Raw genomic sequence first — 20,686 nt, forward strand, 5'->3', positions numbered from 1 at the left:
CGCTTCAGTGACATTGCATTGAGAGGTCACTGGAATTGGGGCAGGGGAGGGAGCCATCAGGAACATGCAGGTGTCCCCCATGGCTGTCAGGAAGCAGAGTCCTTAGTGACACTTTGTTACCACCTCCTCCAAGAAGACAATGTGTCTGGTGCAACACTGGTCGTCCATCCCCACTTGGGGACCATGAGGGATGTTAGCTACTACTCACTGCCTAGCTATAAAGGAAGGAGGAAAAATAATAAAACAGACCTGCAGCACAGGAAGAGCTGCCCTTTCAGACACTAAGCTAAAACGTATTTAGTTTAGTGCCTACAGGAGGGACCAACTTTTTCTTTGCTTAGTATCGCCTCCTAGTGGCAAAAGCTATACCCAAGCTTTGTGTCCCCACAAGGATACAGACAAGAAATCAGTTACTTTTTCACCCTGTATGTTTCTAGCAGTCACATGGTCTTAGAGATGCACAGATCAGTAGTCTTATCTTTACTTCTCTCTTCCTTGTCACAGTGAGGTTTTACTGCAGGAGGAGTTCACTTATTTTTTGCAGCAGGGAGAAAAAATGTTTTCAATCTATTTTATTGCAATGATGCTCATGAAGAAAACAGAAAATTGGTAAAATCAGCAATATAAAGACATGATGAAGCACTAAAGCAAGGGGTAGGCTGAACGTCATTAAACCCTCCCCCCCCTAAACAGCGGAGGCTGAGCTGATACAGCTGAGCCTAGTTCGCTGCAAATGTTTCTTGTACAGGAATCTCCCAATGACAATTAGGGGCCCTATCTCTACAAGAGAGAACACAAAGGTTTAGGGGAAACACCCTAAAAACAGGAAATGTCAATAGATTTCATTATAGTAAATAAAAAAATATATACACCAGTAAACCTGGGTGACATGACAACATTGGACTCCAACAATGAGCTGCACCCAGGGGTGCACTACATGACTATCAAGCCTGAACATCCTGCTGTTAGGGTACCAACAATGATAAAGGTGACAAAGCTCAGGCTTTGGGGTAAGCAGAGAAACTATAAGCTCGGGACAGATTCTACTGGGAAAGTTTATAGGAGTCTCCTACTATAGGCATGGACACCACAGGGATTGGATATGCCATAAATGTTTGACTGGAGGCGGGAAGGTGGATAAACCACCCAAGAAGAGGCGCGCCAGTCCACGTCTCACTCCAGTCACTGATCCAAGTACGGCATTTCCAATTCGCTATTCTACAAATGGCACAGTCTGCATTGCGGATGAGCAGTTGCTTTTGTCTGTATAAAAAGGTAATTAAAACACCTAATAATGAGGAGTGGGAACACTTCATTTATAAAGCACGATTTCCAATTGTCCCATTAACTGCAATAATACTGCATGCCATCCAGCCGCTGCCTCTTGCGAGAACGAAGATCTTCAAAAAACTTCTGGATGTCTTGGGTTTGGACAACCTGAGAGAAAGAAGTTGTGTAATAAATGACCTGCAGGGAACAGTGGTAGCTCTCATGTATGGACAATGGTGCTAGACAGAGGCATTTTACCTTTCCTTCTTCAGCGAATTTCTTTAGGTAATCTGTCAGCTCGGTCTTCAAGTCATTATATTCTGGCATAAAAAATACAAAATGAGTGAATAGCAGCAGCCTAGGTAAGGGACACCTACACAAACCTCATGCTTCTCAAGATCTGCTTGCTAACAGTGAATGGAGACTACTTCTATTTAAAAGCTAAAGACCTGTGATGTCATCACTGGGGGTCTGATACAACTCTATCCAGTTCCAACAAGGCTCAGCGTTAAGCTGCATTCATACTACAATTTGCAGTGTATCCATCATACAGTGGCAATCATCACCCACAAGCTCCTTTTTGTGTAATGATAGATAGTGGCCATTCACTCAGTAGGCAGGAACCATTAAATCGCTGTATAAAGAAACATTCAAAGAATAACTGCCTTTTTCCTCCAAACGTGACAGGTCAGAGCACTAAGACAAATGTTTTGATCAGTGGGGGCCCTTCTGCAGAGACCCCCACTGATCGCTAGAATGAGGAGGCAGCAGCGCTGACTTGAGCACAGTGCCCCTTCAGCTGTCTTTGCTGCCTTTTGGCAGCTAAAGACAGATACATAGAGGACTATAGAAGATGTTGAAACATCAGTCTTCATTTGCTCAGGAGCCAGCAAAGACAGTTGAAGGGGCACAGCACTCAGGTCAGTGCTGCAGCCCCCTCGTTCTAGCAAGCAGCGGGATCTCTGCAGCAGTACCTCCACCGACGAGGACTTTTAACTTTGCGCTGTGACTTGTCTGACATTTTCAAGAAAAAGTGCATTTACTCTTTGGCACTTTGTAACCCCTTCCCACTCCAGACCGTAAGTTTACGTCCTGGCAGCGGGGTACTTCTCGCAACAGGGTGTAAACTTACATCCTGGGGATAGAGAGAGATCAGAAAATAGATCTTGCGCTCTCTGGCAACGGGAGCTGGCCGTCAGCGATAGCGGGCTCCTGCTGCAATGACAGGGGTGCATCGGAGATGCGCCCTCCACTCTTAACCCCTTCCCTGTTGCGATCTATGTAGATCGCAGCATGGAAAGGGTTCTCAAAGGGAGCGTGCTCCCTCTGACGTTATCGGGCTCTCACGATGCAGTTGCAGAGAGACCGTCTGGTTGTCATGGTAACTGGACGCCACCTACAGGCATCCTGTATTACCACAGCCTGTGATCGCTGTAATAAGCAAATAGGCATTGCAGGAGAGAAGTCCTGCAATGCCTTATCATAGCCATCGATGCTATGCTGTAAATCCCTGAGGGGGACACAAATGCCTTTTCTCATATTACCAAATATGTGGGATTTAAATTTTTTAATGCCATCGTTGTGTCCGTAAAGATGCGTGCAATAAGTTACATGCGCTTTTTATCCTGCATGGCAAAAAGCAGGAAAAAAAAAAAAACTTTTAGCCTTTTGCCTCCCCAAAAATGCAATAAAAGTAATCAAAAAAGCCATCTGTAACCCAAAATAGTACCAATAAAAGCTGCAGCCCTCACAGAGATCTGTCCATGGAAAAGTAAAAACGTTATAGGACTCTGAATGCAGCGAATTAGGAAGGGGGGACGGGGGAACTACTTTGAAAACAAGTTTAAAAGGTTTTTATTGCAAAAAAGTGGAAACCCCCCCCCAAAAAAATATATATCCTATAACGACGTAATTGTACTGAACCACAAAAAAAAAAAAAAAAAAAAAAAATTGTCATTTATGCTGCATGACTAACACTGTAAAAAAAAACACACCGAAATCTATGGCAGAATTTATGCGTTTTCTCAGTTATCATAAAATTATATAATATTTATACACTTTTTTTAACAATATAGTCTATGTACACAAAAATGGCACCAATAAAAGCTACAGTTCACCACAGATTTGGGGGAATAGCAACCATGTTTTTCTGATCCTAGTTAACCCCTTAAAAAGTTGTCCCATATAGCAGTTTTGTTGCAGGGAGCAGACCACTCCAATAATTGCACAGCGGCCCAGGTTGGTACTGCAGGCCGACTCTTACTGAAGTCAAGCACACTCAGTCTGCATTCTCAACCTGACCACAGCACAGTGTACAGAGCTGTCAGTTTTGTTCAACAAAACAGCTAAAATAAAGGAAACCCCCTTTAAAAGGCTCTGCACGTTACAGTACTGTAGAGTCTTCATAGGTCTGAGCACTTACCGCTAATCAGCTCCACTTGCTGAATACGGTTCATTGTACTGAGAGCGGTCATCAGAGGGTCTCTGCTCTCCTGCGCCTCCTCAGATTTCCCCTTATTCTCGTAGGCCTGAACGGTGTCATTTTCATCCAGCAGGAACAGAACTTCCAGATCAGCGTACATTTTCTGATGAGAGCAGAGAACATAAAGCTGTAGCTGCCAACACACATCAAACCATAATATGGGATTGTGCACATTCAAGCCTACAATCAAACATACCATGCATTGGTCACAGCGGCACAGTTTACTACGCCAATTGCTCGGCCAGTACGTGGCAGTGTTTGCTCTGGGTTTCTGGTGTTCTTGGTACTCTTGAAGTCTGCAGGATTTAACTTCAGATTTCATTTCTGTTTTTATGGAGTTGGAAGCGTCACCATTTACAGGTTTCTAAAAAAAACAAAATCCAATCTTAACACCATTACATGTTTCCAGTTCTGTGTTACAAGGAATTGACGATAATTGTGTGTAAATGTGAACCCATCCTGCACTTTTCTTCTATCACTGAGTTCAGGTCAGCTTAATACATCGGGACTAATAAGAGGGACTGCACACTGAGTTCGCTGTCAGAAGCGCTGACAAAATTCTTTCAGGTGCCCTCCCACTGAAGAACAATGGCAATATATTTAGAGAACAGACCACCCACTGTTCTCTAAACACATGCAAATGAAGCTACTTAGCTTCTAATGGACTGATTAACCCATTAGTAAAACTGTAGATATGGAGGAGGGCTTCAACCATTAAAAATAATAACTTTATTGATTAAAACGCATACATCTTACAGGTAAACGCTACAGTTTCTCTCATGAAGTTTAGCCGATTGCCAATGGCCACCCAAGGATGGAGCTCCCGCTGGGAAACAGATATTGTTTTTACCCTGTACCGGAGGCACTGCTGGTGACGTGAGCCCCTATTCATTTTTTCCTTTTTACTTAACCCATTAGTAGCTAATGCAAAATGATCTAAGTTTTGACAAATTTTGAGTGATCATCTGTGTGTAAATGGACATTAAGCCTCATTGTGTAGCTCTGTCTGCACCGATAGGTCACTTTTACAGTTATAGGACCGCACATTGGACCACTCAGTTTAGACTGAGCAAAGTGGATAAAATACAAGTTATAATGAATCTTTCCCCATAAAACTACATATCAATCTGCTCAGCTCCTCCTGCTCTATAACATGATGCCTGTAATTTGGACTGCATGTTCATGCTAAAAGATTCCTTTCAATATAGCAGGTACCTGATCACAGCTGGTGGATGGGGCAGTCTGCTCCTCTTTAACATCCTCACTTTTTGTACAGGGACCATTCTGTGCCTTGGTAGTTTCTACTGGACAGTCATCGACCTTTACATCTTCTTCAACTTCTGCTGGGGTGATTTTGGTGACTGCAGGAACTAGCCAAACAGAAAACACATTGTTTCTGAAATCAGAACAGATCAAGTGTCTAACAAGTTAGCCTACAGAGTTTATCTCCTGCATGAATAGTTACATGATAAAATGTTGTCTGCCTCCAGCCACCAGTAGGGGGAGCTCACTGCTTACAAGTTTCTATAAAACCAATAGAACTAAAACAGATTCCTATGCAGTAAGTCAAGGCAGAGGGTATTTAGTCATTTACCCATTTCTACAAAAAGGGGACAAATCACCAATTTAGCTCTTACCCCATAAAATATGTAGCACCCTATATTATTCTAATGTGTCAGTTCTACCATTCCTCTAGTGAGGCTGCATCCCTGGACAGTGCGATTTTTACCTCCTATCTTGCTGCTGTAAGCCCAGAGGAAGGAGCAGCGATCCATACAGCACTGACACACCATCTCCTGATACTCCAAGTGTTCAGGTGGCACGGCGCCCAAGTGCTGAAATACAAAAAGCTGTGTTACATCCATGTACTCCAATGTATGTGATCATTATGACTTTTGACGGCCGCAACTGAATGTATTCCTATGGACGCCACAGTTGTGTTACTGAAATTAGTGCAATGACCCGTGACTAAAATCACATCCAGGCCATAACGCTGGTGTTTAAATAAATAACTAGCCACAAGCCTCATTACTCACCCTCGCATGAAACCAATCTTCACACACGATACACTGGATCATCTCATCCGGGGTCTACAGAAGATAAGAAGGTCTCATAACTTTATTTCAAGGCAGTGGCTCATTGTCTGTAGCGCTCAGAGCATGCTGGGAGTTGTAGTTTCATGGCAACTGACCTACACAGGTTAGGATCCCTGTTCCCCTTATTATTATTAAGGGATGGGATCCCTCCAGCCACTCACCTCATCCTCGGGATCAGGGTACGGTCTCTTGCAAGTACAGTACAGGCCAAAGAAGTTCTCATTGTATTTATTTCCTGTGTTGAGGTTCTCTTTCTCCTAAAGATAAAACAAGTCAGAATATAGACCCCATTACATGGACCAGTTATCAGACCCCATCATCGGCCCATGCAAATATGTTGGTGACTAACCAAAAAAAACTAGCAGACAGATCTCTTATATACTCGACTGATGGCAGAACATCTTCCTGTGTAAAAGGAGAAGTTGTGCTGCCAACTAAAGCATCCAGTATGGGGATGATCGATCGTAGTAATGATCTTTTGACACCATATGAACGATTATCTACATGTGTAACCATAATTAAAAGGGAGTTTCCAGGGAAATACTACTGATGACCTATGCACTCAGCATAGGTCATCAACAGCTGATCAGCTGGAATCTGTTGCTTGGGACGCGGGCCAATCACGTGCCCACTGTCAGCACAGAGCGGAAGCTGCTGCTCCGACATGTATAGTGGCCAGCAGCTTATAACTGCAGGTACAACTACCATTGATTTTAGTGAGAGCTGTACCTGCAATTACAAGTGCTGGCCACTACACAGTGGTCAGAGCAGTAGCTTCCACTCCGTGTATTGTGGTGCTGAAAATAGATGGCGATCAGCTGGGGTTGACCCCGGTCACTCAAATACTGATGACCTATCCTGAGGATAGGTCGTCAATAGTATTTAACTGGAAAACCCATTTAACAAATGCCAAACAATATTATTGTTCCAGGTCACCACTCATTAGCTTGAGCAGATTTGCCCATGTTAAAAAACACCTTTACTGTAAAAGAAAAAAAAAAAACTAAGCCCTACAGCAACCAGATTGGATTATATGGTTAATGGCCCTATGAGTGGTGACAGCGCTTGTGATATTCTGGCATCAGATACTCACAAACAGGATTTTGGAGAAAGGACTTCTTTGTATAGCGCCAACTTATTCCGCAGCGCTTTCAGGTAATTTGTTTTATTACTCCACCAAGCTGGGTACTCATTTTACCGAGAAGGAAGAAAGACAGTCAACCTTGAGACGGCTACCTGACCCACGCGGGGATTGAACCTGCAACCTTCAGGACGCGAGCGAGAGCTTAGGTCTGCATTCTGCTGCCTTAACACACGAACTTTTGCCATATTGAGGTTTGCATTTATGTTCACCCCATTATAAATAACTATGTAACTACCTGATAAATCTCTATCGGACATTCTGAGCCAATCACAGAACAGTTGGGAATACCGGGAGCCTACAACCACAAAACCACAACGGACACCCACGCTGGAGGGCGCTGCTACAAGCTGTTTAGACAGCCATGAAACTGTATAGAGAAATTCTTCAAATACTAGATCTGCTAATCCTAGAATTGTCAAGTCCCATTAAGGCACAATGATGACTTCCATAAGTCAGGGTGATTAGTGATACGTACCGGGAACAGTTTACACTCCATTTGCTTGAATTTGGCATTTCCGCAGTCACAGCGAAAATTCCTGTGAAAAAAAAAACATAATAAAGTATTTTAGCATTATGTGCAAAATATCTGCTATATTATACACTGAATATTATGTACCGTGTATTTTACAAGACCATTTATGTTACTCACTTCTAAAATCCTTCTAGAGCTCAGTTCATTGGGGGACACAGAACAGAGCGAAGCGTGGAGACAGTAGCAGCTTTACACACCTGTAGCACAGCGGCCCAGTGGCCTACAGCCCCACAGGATTGGTGAAATGAGAGCTCTGCCTTTAATGTAATACACCGCACAAATGGCTATATTGATCCCTACCTTTAACAATATAATTAGGTGGTATCCATCAGCTGCATTATGGTAGGAGTGCCCCAGGAGACTGCGGAGGCAATCTTTTAAATTATTACAGGGTACAATAATTTGGGTACATTTTAAATAGTTGCTAAAAATTCCATTATTAATATGCACTCCTAGGTTAATGCATACTGCCATACTGATCTCTGAAACAATACTAGCCTTGGATACTAGCCCTAAGATGAAAGGAGCCGGAGAATTCTCTAGGATGGGAAGGGTCTCCTTCAGCAGCAAGAAGGGAACCAGACAGAAAAGGTCAGGTAGAAATTGCAAACTCAGACACTAGAAGGGCTCCCTAGCAAGCAGCAGCCAGAGAGATCTCAAACAGAAACTTAAAGGGGTTGTCCCGCGGCGAAATCAAAAATTTTTTTTTCCTACATACCCCCACATTGTGCCCCGTTAAAAGCAATCCCTTTGTTATTAAAAAAAAAAATCGCTTACCTGCATCCCCGTTCGGGCAGCATCTTCTTTTAAAGATGGCCGCCGGTCCTTTCCCAAGGTGCACCGCGGTTTTCTCCCATGGTGCACCGTGGATTATCTTCTCCTGTCTTGTGTTCCACTGCCGATTACAGACACCTAATTGGCTGATCGGCACCACGTGATGGAGGCGGAGCTACGATGATGCGGAGAAGAGGGAGGAGCCAGGACGCAGCTCGTGAGCCCGGAGGTAGACAGAAGAGGAATCCTTCGGTTCGCAAGCGCGACTGTTCGTGCGACTAAAGAAGCAGCTTTAGTCGGCACCATGGAGACGGGAACGCCAGCAACGGAGTGGGTAAGTGTATAACTTCTGTATGGCTCATATTTAATGCACGATGTATATTACAAAGTGCATTAATATGGCCATACAGAAGTGCTGAACCCCACTTGCTTTCATGGGACAACCCCTTTAAGGAGACAACTGCATGGCTCAAGGATCAGGTTGATGTCTAAGGAGTTGTGGGGAGAACATAAGGAGAGTCAAATGGGCAGCCCTTGGAGAAAAGTCTGTATGTCTGGGAGAAGACCACCTCAGATCTAAGATCTGCTGGAGGAAGGATAAAACTCCAGACAAGAAGAAAAAACAAAACAAAAGCAGCAAGAAATCACTCCTAAAAGGGAGAGAAAGGAAGGATAAACTAAGTCTAAGTTACAGGAGCAGGGAGGTCTGCAGGAGACGTATGTATTGTGCAGAAGGAGCCACGCTTTGAATTAGTGTCATTCTCCCACAGGTATCAGCTGTCTTCCACAGGTCCGATTCTGCTGCGATATGTCGGCCGTGGGCATGAGGCCCAATTATCCAAGCTTTACGTTTTCTTAAACTATAATTACTTCTCTACAGAAAACAAGTTTTGGAATTCAAACAATATTTACAGAAGAGTTGAACAAGTTCTTCGACATCAACCCATGTTACATAACAGCCCATCCAGCCCCCGGGAACTCCTAATAGCTCAACTATGTTTGTAGATTGGTTAATGAAGCTGATTATTTTGCATAACTTCATACTTTGGCTTCCTGTTTATGTACACAGCACTGCGTATTTAGGCCGCCTGCACACGAGCGTTCTGGATTCCACTAGCGGATTTTCACGCGCGTATGGTACCTAAATGTGCTTGCGGATAGGTGCGGATGCGTGAAAAATCACGCGCGGATATACGCGGATGTGTTGCGGAAAAAAACACGCAGAAAAATCCGGAAGACACCCTTATTGTAAACCCAACCCCTAGAGAACTGCCCATTACTTGGAAAACAGCTTAAAAACCAACACCCAGACTCCGTTTTGTCCCTCTTGCTTGTGCGAGCACCGTTAAATTATTCTGGCAACATGCTTTCACCCGGTGAGCAGATGTCTTTGTGGGCATGGTTGATCCATGTAACTTTTTTCGGACGTACTGTAAAAATACTATATAAGTGTGGTAACGTAGTAATCGTACTGACCCATAGAATAAAAATATCGGGTCGTTTTTGTTGCACTTTGCGCGCTGCAGAAACAGGACGCACCGAAAGATGGTGGAAAGTCTTTTTTTTCTCTCCGATTACAATTTTTAAAGGTTTTTCAGTAAATTATATGGTACAATAAATAGTGCCATTGCAAAATACAACTCGTCCCGCAAAAAAATAACAAGCCCTTATACAGCGACGTCGATGGATAAATAAAGGAACTACGATTTTTTAGGGAGTAGGGGGAAAAAAAGGAAAAAAGCAAAAAAGCTCCGTCACTAAGGGGTTAAAAGTGGGGATGGAAAAAAGCACAATAAAAACAAAAGTAAAACTGCTTGGCCACTAAGGGGTTAAAATGAAAAAAAAAAGTACATTTGACGCAATAGCGAATAATACTCACGCAAGTTCTTCTGTTCTGCTTCTACTGTGTTCGTCCACGCATCCCCATAAACCTGCGCGGACAGTAGACGCCAGGATTGTTCCTTTCTGTTCTTGTCGAGGTATTCTGGGGAGTTACTGTCCCATAGGCTGGGGAAGTCCTGCATGATTGCCACAAGTTTCCCCATGTCGATCATTATGGCTTGTGGCAGGCTGGTGTCTGCTGGCTGCTCTCTGGTAGATGAGGGGACTGAAAGGACAGATCTGCAGTTGAAATGTGCCTGTGAAGCTCTGTGCTGTGTGTTGGGACGCCTCCTACCATGCCTACTTCCTGTAGTCATAGCAACCAGTGACTCCATCCGCAGCTGCACTGCGCATGTACTGCGTGAAAAAACGCACCCATTCACTTGTATTGGAGGCTTCACGCGCATGATCCGACCAAAATTAGAACAGGTCGCAGATTTTTTCACACGCGTGAAAAAACGCGATACAAATCCGTCCGTCTGGGGACAACTGCGGATCCTCATAGGAGTATATTGGCTGCGGTCTGGGGCGGATTATGTGCCTAAAATCACGCGCTTGAAATTCTGCTCGTGTGCAGGCACCCTTAGGCAGAAGCCCCAAAACGTTTACATATCATTCATAAAAATGCATTTTGGCAACCCAGTACCTGACCAGCTGAGGGGAGCAATTATACATTTGGTTAAAAAAGAGAACATCTCAATAGGAGATTGCCAGAACATTGGATATATCGTTTTAAAATATACAACAGAGTCCGCTGCTCTTGGACAGAAGATGGAGCGCCTTCCAAAAACATCTGCCCAAAACAAAAGAGCATTAACATAGCATGGTCAGGAAGAATCGCTGCGCGTCAATGGGGTGGAAACATAACGTACAATAGAGCCATACGCTGACTAGAGGCAAAGGAAAGGTCTCTGGTTAGGAGACGGTTAAAAAGAGGAAATGTCCGGCGTGGGTTTAGGGGCACCAAAACTGGGTGCCTCATCAGTGGAATTTCTGAAGAAAAGTATCCCCTAAATTGCCTAAAGCCGGGCTCACACGAGCGTATGGCAAGACGTCGCATATAAGACGCAGCATTTCACCAGCACATGGAGCTGCGTATTAATTACTGCACCGGCTCCATGGGGTTTTTTTTGTGTACTTTCTCTGTATTGTTTCCCAGCAACATGCATATAAACCGCCGCACATATGTGATGCAATTGCGTATGTACAGCGTTTTCATAGGCACCCACGGAGAACAATAGAGCTCTACTGTGCCTAATACACCGTAAAATAGAACATGCTGCATTTAGTTTGATCACGTATTATATGCCATAACTATACCCAAGTGGGAAAGGATCAATGAAAAGCAATGTACTTGCATCGACTCCATTCGCCACGTATTTTGCCATTTAATTACACTTGTGTGAGCAAGGAATAAGGGCTCTTTGACACAGGCGTAGGCGTTTTTACGTTTTCACGCTAGCCCTGTATAAGCGCCTGAATGGGCGTTTTTCCGCGATCACGGCCATTCACACGACCACAAGCGTAATTTTTAGCGAAAAAAATACATCACATCTCGGAAATCCCTCGTTTTGCCAAATTCTCGGGATGCCTTCCAGTGCCTATATAGAGGCACCTGTAAGCTTTTCACAGCATTGGCCCTCCCTCCTCTTTCCCTGCTCCCATAGGAGTCTATGGCACCCGCTGGCATATATTAGCCAAAAGATAGTTCCAGAACTATCTTTTTAGCCACAGTATAGGCTGGACCTATTTCAGTTGCAGATGTTTCATTTTTCACGGTCCAACGTTTTTATGTGCCATATTTTCGCCCATGTGAACGAATGCATTGAAGACCAATGTCTCAGATGGTCATGTATATACGGTTGGGCGTAAAACCCCGTCGTATATGTGCCCTAACTCAGTGACATTTCCGGCTCCTGTAACGGAGCGGGCATGCATACAAGCTATAGGCATCGGCCGTCTCCACTTCACAGGGAATATTATCGATGTCCCCATGTGCCAAAATATTTTGGCTGAAGATCTCGTTGCCTACCTCTGTGAAGTCAGCACCCCATCTTTCAAAAAAGTTAATTTTTTTATAAGTTCTGGATGCACCCCAAAGAGTTCTAGCGTTCCCAATTAATTTTAGAAAGAGTTCTAGCAAATTAGGCAAAAAAAAATCAACAAAGGTATCTCTGGGGTGCTAACTTCCAAAAATGATATTACTAAATCAGCGAGAACTTTGTAAATATGGGTATTAGAGCTTCGAGCATTAAGAGTTTTCTTCAGAACTCTTGAGGTGCTACCCAGAACTCTTAGAAAATCACGGGATTTCAAAAAAGATTTACCCATAACGTTGAAATTTTTGGATCCGGCATTTGAAAATCAGGCTTCGGTCACACGGGCGTTTTTTCCCGCGATTTGCGGATCGCAAGACGGATGCGCATCCGCAAATCGCGTGACCGGGGCCGAAAAATCGCCCGAAAAAACTGCTCCTAGCCGCGTTTCAATAGAAACGGGCCGGAGCAGTTCGGAGCAGTTCAGCGCTGTCCCCCCCCTTCCCTGCCTACAAGCAGCCCTGATTGGTCACCGATTGAGTCCTTATGGTAAAAGATAAAGAGGGAGCTATGTAAAAATCCAAGTCGCGCCAATGACGGATTAAAGGCAGAGTCAGCAAATTTAGAATTCAACCCCCTAAGGAGCGCGATCAGACATATATGGGGCCCCCAGTATACTGTATATGGGGGGCCCCGACAGAGCATACACACCTCTTGGTGTAGAGCTCGTACAGCTGGTGGCCCTCGTGGCACTTGTAGGTACAGGCCAGGCAGATGCCGGCGGGCTCCTGGCTCCGGGGGCTGCAGGTGTTGCACGCGTACAGCGCCTGTCTCTTCACGTAACCCTGCAAGGAACAAACACCATCAGCCGGAGGTCACTGCCAGGGTAACAGCAGAGGCCTCTCCAGCACGGCAGGGGGCGCACTTAGCAGATGGGATACCTCCGGGTAGGAGCACTTCTCGGCGTCACTCCCGCCCAGCACCGCGCAGGCCTCATCCTCCAGGGCGTCGTCTTCCTCTAGGACATCCAGCAGGGACAGCACAGGGTCCTCCCCGGCCGCCTCCTCCGCGCTCCGCTTTTCTCCCTGCCCGCTTGCCGCCATCAGTAACACTGGATAAATAGAAGGGAACTTCCGCTGCCGGCGGGCGGATGTCGGCAGGAGGAACAGCGGAGCTCCGCCACCTTCACTATTGTGACGTAATCACTTGGTGACGACTACCTGAGGCGGGCTGTAAGTCGCTTGATGTCGCTGCCTAGTGACGTCATATTCCAGTGCCCACAACAGCCAGCATGGAGCTGAGTGCAGAGCTGACAGGCAGGGATGGGTGTAGCCGTCCTTTCCGGGTAACCTGCGAGGGGACGCTGCGGGGATTGCAGGGAGGCCTGGAGCGGCTGCAAAAGGAGGTGTCCGCGGAGCTCAGCGGGCTGGTGGAGCAGGAGAAGGGGGCAGGAGCGGCGCACAGCGCAGGTGTGTGCCCATCTTATACACAGCCCAGCCGTTATAACGGCCTATAGCTACGGTCTACAGAGGAGCAACTGTGTCCCCTCCTCCTGCTGATGATGGATGGGGCCCTGCAATCACAGGCATCCGTGTGCTTTCCCACAGAAAAAGGCAGTTCTGTGCCTCCAGCTCCTCTGCAGATCTATCTGTCTCCATGGTTACAGCTCCAAGCCCGGGGAGCAGGCTGATGCTGCAGTCCTCCCTACATGTCTGGCAGTTACATCAGGGTACATAGCGCTGGGCTGGATCCGGTGAAGGCGTATAGGTCTGCAGGGGAGCTAGAGACCCCACAGGGTGCAATATCCCTGATCACAGCTACTTGGAAGGCTGCTTTGTTTAAGGTACATTGGAATAAAAAATATCTAATCTATTGTGAAACCAATCCTAGAGCAAAACAAGCTATTCTCTGTTTCCATGGAAACCCAGCATCATGGCACCAGTTCTAGTCCTGTCACTTCCAGCATACAAGGGGATGTCACAGCCCATCACCTGTGTTGCAAGTCGTGTCCTCTGAAGGCAAACAAGTCTGCTTCCATTCACTGAAAGCAATCAGAGGTTGCTGTAATAGCTCACCTTACTCCTTCATTCCCCTACTAGAGCCCCCCTCCCCCCACCCTTATTCACTAAAGTGGTTGCCCCTCCCAATGTGCCCCTCTTATGTCCCACTCCGTTTGTGTTTGGGATTCTGTTAAAGGGGTTGCAGTAGTATTAACACTTGTCATCTATCCATAGGGTAAGTGATGAAAGTGATCTGTGGGGTCTCACTGCGGAGACCCCTACTGAGCTTGAGAATGAGGGTCCTGTGTCCCCCACCTTTTCATTGTAGGCACGCTGCACCTTCCACAGTAAGGAGGAGATGGAGCGGAGCGATGGCCACACATACTCTGTGCCAGTCCATTCATTTTCAGTGGGACTGCTGGAGATAGCGGAATACAAGTATTCGGCTATATCTCTTGGCCCCTGTGAAATGCATGGAGCGGGGATCATACATGAATGGCTACACTTCATTCAGTGTGATGTCATTGCAGATGATGCATCCTCACAGTGATGAGAAGAGGGGGACACAGGCTCCTGTTCCTGAGATCAGCAGGGGTTTTACTAGTGAGACCCCCACTGAACACACTTTTGTCACCTATAAAAGTGTATTTCCTGGTACAACTCACACACATTTGGCATAACCCTAGTTTTCAACCATGTGTGACCCTCCTTCACCTCTAATTATCAAATTCCAGAATGATGGCACTCCCAGCTCAGAGATATTTCACTATGTTCAACTTAAAAAAAAAATCAATTTGCAACCCCTTTAAGTATAGCCTCCTCAGATCTCAGGAGCCATGATGCATGGAGAACAGCGCCGGACCGCTGTGGCCTCTGATTGGCTGAGTAGGAGTGGGCGATATGGATTTAATTAAACTTGTAAGACTGAAGATTAAAATAAATGCTGGAACATATACAACCCATGTTGTGACAATGGTACCCAAACCAGGTCTATCAACCAAAACAATTGCCGATACCTGTGAATATATACCCAGTCAGTGACAAACACAGTAAGTGGCAAGTCTCACGGTGTAAATAGTTACAGGCATGTAGGTGGGGACCGCTTATAATTCAGTGATGCACATGATATGAAATAGACTTACCAGACAGATGACACAGAAGGATCACCATTGTTGTGGCCTCCTCCTTCCCGCCTGTTAAGAAACGGACATGGTGCATACGTATCTGCTAAGCAAGAACAGGCCCACATACAATGGATGACTGCTCAGTAGGTGAGCCACTAATGTGGTACCTGCGCTAGTTGGCCTGGCACTTTCGCTGTGCTAGTGATTGTGACTTTCATTTTTGAAACTTGCCTTTGTAACTTGGGCAAATGGTTTTCTTTTTCCATTTACATCTAACATCAGTCCCCTGATGAGCCCCTGAAATGGGGCGAAACACGTAGGATCAAGGGATCCTTGATATATAGGACCATCTATGGATGCCTTGTGTCCATTTGTCTGGGAAGAAGGCCACAGCAACAGTGATCCTTGTGTGTCATCTGACTGGTAAGACCATCTTATATCATGCATGTCATTGAATTGTAAACCATTCACACCAACATGAAAATCGCAGAGGCAGAACTTGTCCAACTAGTTGAATTAGAGCCCTTCACAGTGACAGACAAACTAAAATATATCTTTTTTTTAGAAATACTATAAAATAACTTGGGCTAAGACAAACCAGACATACATAAAGACAGAGATCATGCCAGTCCAAATGGGTGAATGAAATAACAATATCACCCAGACTGGACTTATATATAATTGAGACCAAGGGGTCGCTAATGATGTATGAGATAGATAGAGATTCTCAATCTGTGATGATACGGCTGGATACAATATCAAGTATGAATACGTGAGCCAATCATCACTCGAAATGTATATCACACAATCTCTTATATCTATATAGCGACCCTCTACAATTTCTGAGTGATGGTAATAACGCTCAAGATAGATGAAAATCTTAGAGTAGAAAATACTGGAAACTCAGAACTCAGGTAATTGGGGAGACAGTGATGTTTCCCCAATTTGCTCGAAGGTATCGGAAACTCATGTATGCTCGAGGAAAATTACTTCCTCAAGAAAGTTTATTACTTCCTCGAGCATACATGAGTTTCCGATACCTTCGAGCAAATTGGGGAAACATCACTGTCTCCCCAATTACCTGAGTTCTGAGTTTCCAGTATTTTCTACTCTAAGATTTTCATCTATCTTGAGCGTTATTACCATCACTCAGAAATTGTAGAGGGTCGCTATATAGATATAAGAGATTGTGTGATATACATTTCGAGTGATGATTGGCTCACGTATTCATACTTGATATTGTATCCAGCCGTATCATCACAGATTGAGAATCTCTATCTATCTCATACATCATTAGCGACCCCTTGGTCTCAATTATATAAGTCCAGTCTGGGTGATATTGTTATTTCATTCACCCATTTGGACTGGCATGATCTCTGTCTTTATGTACAGTTAGGGCCAGAAATATTTGGACAGTAACACAATTTTCGCGAGTTGGGCTCTGCATGCCACCGCATTGGATTTGAAATGAAGCCTCTACAACAGAATTCAAGTGCAGATTGTAACGTTTAATTTAAAGGGTTGAACAAAAATATCTGATAGAAAATGTAGGAATTGTACACATTTCTTTATAAACACTCCACATTTTAGGAGCTCAAAAGTAATTGGACAAATAAACATAACCCAAACAAAATATTTTTTTTTCAATATTTTGTTGCGAATCCTTTGGAGGCAATCACTGCCTTAAGTCTGGAACGCATGGACATCACCAAACGCTGGGTTTCCTCCTTCTTAATGCTTTGCCAGGCCTTTACAGCCGCAGCCTTCAGGTCTTGCTTGTTTGTGGGTCTTTCCGTCTGAAGTCTGGATTTGAGCAAGTGAAATGCATGCTCAATTGGGTTAAGATCTGGTGATTGACTTGGCCATTGCAGAATGTTCCACTTTTTTGCACTCATGAACTCCTGGGTAGCTTTGGCTGTATGCTTGGGGTCATTGTCCATCTGTACTGTGAAGCGCCGTCCGATCAACTTTGCAGCATTTGGCTGAATCTGGGCTGAAAGTATATCCCGGTACACTTCAGAATTCATCCGGCTACTCTTGTCTGCTGTTATGTCATCAATAAACACAAGTGACCCAGTGCCATTGAAAGCCATGCATGCCCATGCCATCACGTTGCCTCCACCATGTTTTACAGAGGATGTGGTGTGCCTTGGATCATGTGCCGTTCCCTTTCTTCTCCAAACTTTTTTCTTCCCATCATTCTGGTACAGGTTGATCTTTGTCTCATCTGTCCATAGAATACTTTTCCAGAACTGGGCTGGCTTCTTGAGGTGTTTTTCGGCAAATTTAACTCTGGCCTGTCTATTTTTGGAATTGATGAATGGTTTGCATCTTGATGTGAACCCTTTGTATTTACTTTCATGGAGTCTTCTCTTTACTGTTGACTTAGAGACAGATATACCTACTTCCCTGAGAGTGTTCTGGACTTCAGTTGATGTTGTGAACGGGTTCTTCTTCACCAAAGAAAGTATGCGGCGATCATCCACCACCGTTGTCTTCCGTGGACGCCCAGGCCTTTTTGAGTTCCCAAGCTCACCAGTGAATTCCTTTTTTCTCAGAATGTACCCGACTGTTGATTTTGCTACTCCAAGCATGTCTGCTATCTCTCTGATGGATTTTTTCTTTTTTTTCAGCCTCAGGATGTTCTGCTTCACCTCAATTGAGAGTTCCTTTGACCGCATGTTGTCTGGTCACAGCAACAGCTTCCAAATGCAAACCCACACACCTGGAATCAACCCCAGACCTTTTAACTACTTAATTGATTACAGGTTAACGAGGGAGGCACCTTCTGAGTTAATTGCAGCCCTTAGATTCCATTGTCCAATTACTTTTGGTCCCTTGAAAAAGAGGAGGCTATGCATTACAGAGCTATGATTCCTAAACCCTTTCTCCGATTTGGATGTGGAAACTCTCATATTGCAGCTGGGAGTGTGCACTTTCAGCCCATATTATATATATAATTGTATTTCTGAACATGTTTTTGTAAACAGCTAAAATAACAAAACTTGTGTCACTGTCCAAATATTTCTGGCCCTAACTGTATGTCTGGTTTGTCTTAGCCCAAGTTATTTTATAGTATTTCTAAATAAAAGTTATATTTTAGTTTGTCTGTCACTGTGAAGGATTCACACCAACATGCCTTTAATTATTTGTCCCGTGGGACTTGTCCGTTATAGGGGCACATTTACTAACTGCTTTACGCCAGTTTCTGGAATAAAGAAGTTGCACATTTTTGCGCAGTTGTGAATTTGCAAAAAAATTTGTGACTTTTCTTCAGTCTGCACCGACCTGCCACTTTTTTAAAAAGCAGGTAGGCTTGCTGGGAGGGGGCATGGCCGGCACAGAGCGACAGATTTATGTATAATTTACACCAGAAACTGGTGTGAATTATGCCAGAAATGTATGCCTGGTTGGGACCAGTCCTAAATTTCTCAGAAGGTGCACAGACCTGCCAGGAATTTGTCTGGGGGAAATCATACTAAACCTCGACATCAGAAATGGCAGGCTTAGTAAATTTCCTCTATTGGGTTTGTCACTCGCCGTGACTATATAAACAGGTATTGGCAGTTGTTTTGGTTGATGGCCCTGGTTTGGGTACCAGTGTCATGACATGTCTTGTATATCTGCTCCACCATTTATTTCAATTTTCAGTATTAAAAGTTAAGTTTTAATTACATTAATATCACTCATTCCTACTCTGCTCTAGATATTGTGGTGTTTTTTTCTACATGACCGGTTGTTAGACTATATAACCTGTCCCATTGCTGTGAGTCTCTGATTGGCTGCAGCAGTAAGGTGGTATCCGTTCCACAACAAGGAACGGGAGGACTGCGGCGCTGGATCACTGGGGTATTAAATGGGTAAATACCCCTTATTCTCTTATTTTAACCCATTTGAGGCTTTGCTTAAAAACTGTTTTTGGGCAAATGGACAACCCCTTTAAGCTTTGGGCAACCAAGTCTGTGAGGGGATTTTCAAAAATGAACTTTTATCAACAAATATATTTTTATCAAGTACATTACTGGATAAACACGGACAATTTCTTAGCATCTGGCACCCATGGAGTGACTCTGCCCGTCCACAGTTGCCTTCCTCCAGCATCCTCCATTGCCTCCTTAGTTTAGGCTCCTTGCCCAGTTCCCCTCCCCATTTCTATGTGTGCTGACCCCTTTATCCTTTTATCTTCAACTTTTTTTAATTTCTCATCTTCCTTTCTTTCTCTTTATCTCCTATCTTAGGTTTTTTTTGTTTGCTGTTTTATTAATTCTTGCATGGATGTCTTTTGCTTCTAATTTGTTCTATGGTTCCTCATTAGTTTTTTGTCCCTTGGGCCTTCATTATTTATAGCTGTACATTTACATGCTGGTCATTACTGGGGCTGAGTTTGCCTTCAGTCTACAACCCTGGATTGTTTTTTCTTCCGGACTCCCCGTTCAAAACCTTTATCTTCTCAGGCATCCATCACACTGTAGCAATCACATATTGTTATGGTGGATTTGAAAATAATAAAAACTTTTAAATAGAAAGTAATTAAAGGTCTTAAATGGCAAGGAATGAAGCAAAATATCTATTAATGCGGCTTACACGCTACAGTTTGGACTAACTTATATTTTATTTACTTTTATCAAGACATTGAAGAGGAAGATGATAATGAAGATGATGAGGATGATGATGACGACGATGAGGATGACAGCTCAAAGAATGGAACCTTGTCCAGCAGCCCGCCTACAAAACGGATAAAGGCTAAATAGAACTAGTTTTGTTTGCTGTGATGGACACTTGCCTTCTTGGATCCATGGGCTCTGTGGTGGGGTCACTGCTCTGTTTAAATCCAGAAGAAACGGGGATGTCAAAGGTCCCAAGAGATCCCTGCAGAGACTCTTTTCAGGAGATCTGACATCGGTTTTGTGCTCTTTATAGTTCTTGTACGGCATCTGCTGTAATGTTGTTTCTTAAAGCTCATGCCTCTACATCATGTATAAGTTATGAGACATGGCAGCAGGTATTTTTTATGTACATTTGCCTGATAAGGTACAGTTTATATAAAAGGTGACATCAATAAAAGTTGCTGCTTGATACATTGTTGTCACGTAACAAATGTCCAATCGCTGAGAAGACCCACAAGTGAAGAAAAAGAGATTAGAGCGGGTTAGACTGTGATAGAAAAATCACACACAGAATTGTGCCACTTCAAATGCATCTTCACCAGCAGGGTTTTAATCCTTTCCAAGCAGAGGACCCGCAGGGTAGTGATCTGTTGGGACCTGTTCACATCTGGGTTGTGGTTTCTGTTCCAAATGAAAAAAATGGAGTGTTAAATCAATTGCACAACAGACAGCAATAGTGCC

General features: G+C 44.2%; 2 protein-coding genes across 2 annotated transcripts; one reads left to right on the plus strand and one right to left on the minus strand.

Moving 5' to 3' along the window:
- Nucleotides 1-557: 557 nt before the first annotated feature.
- On the minus strand, nt 558-13,317 carry UBR7 (ubiquitin protein ligase E3 component n-recognin 7). The gene is made up of 11 exons (XM_066607522.1): nt 13,156-13,317; nt 12,926-13,059; nt 7,467-7,527; nt 6,009-6,104; nt 5,788-5,841; nt 5,481-5,586; nt 4,967-5,121; nt 3,948-4,115; nt 3,692-3,854; nt 1,528-1,589; nt 558-1,437 (listed from the first exon to the last, which is right to left on the minus strand). Exons 1-11 carry the CDS (start codon nt 13,315-13,317, stop codon nt 1,345-1,347), a joined length of 1,254 nt encoding a protein of 417 aa, XP_066463619.1. The 3' UTR covers nt 558-1,344.
- A 62-nt stretch (nt 13,318-13,379) lies between these two features.
- LOC136632561 (EKC/KEOPS complex subunit GON7-like) lies at nt 13,380-20,416 on the plus strand. Its single transcript, XM_066607523.1, has 2 exons — nt 13,380-13,683; nt 19,968-20,416. Exons 1-2 carry the CDS (start codon nt 13,506-13,508, stop codon nt 20,087-20,089), a joined length of 300 nt encoding a protein of 99 aa, XP_066463620.1. The 5' UTR covers nt 13,380-13,505; the 3' UTR covers nt 20,090-20,416.
- Nucleotides 20,417-20,686: the final 270 nt, after the last annotated feature.

This window comes from Eleutherodactylus coqui, chromosome 6 (genome assembly GCF_035609145.1).
Source record: "Eleutherodactylus coqui strain aEleCoq1 chromosome 6, aEleCoq1.hap1, whole genome shotgun sequence".
NCBI classification, from domain to species: Eukaryota; Metazoa; Chordata; class Amphibia; order Anura; family Eleutherodactylidae; genus Eleutherodactylus; species Eleutherodactylus coqui.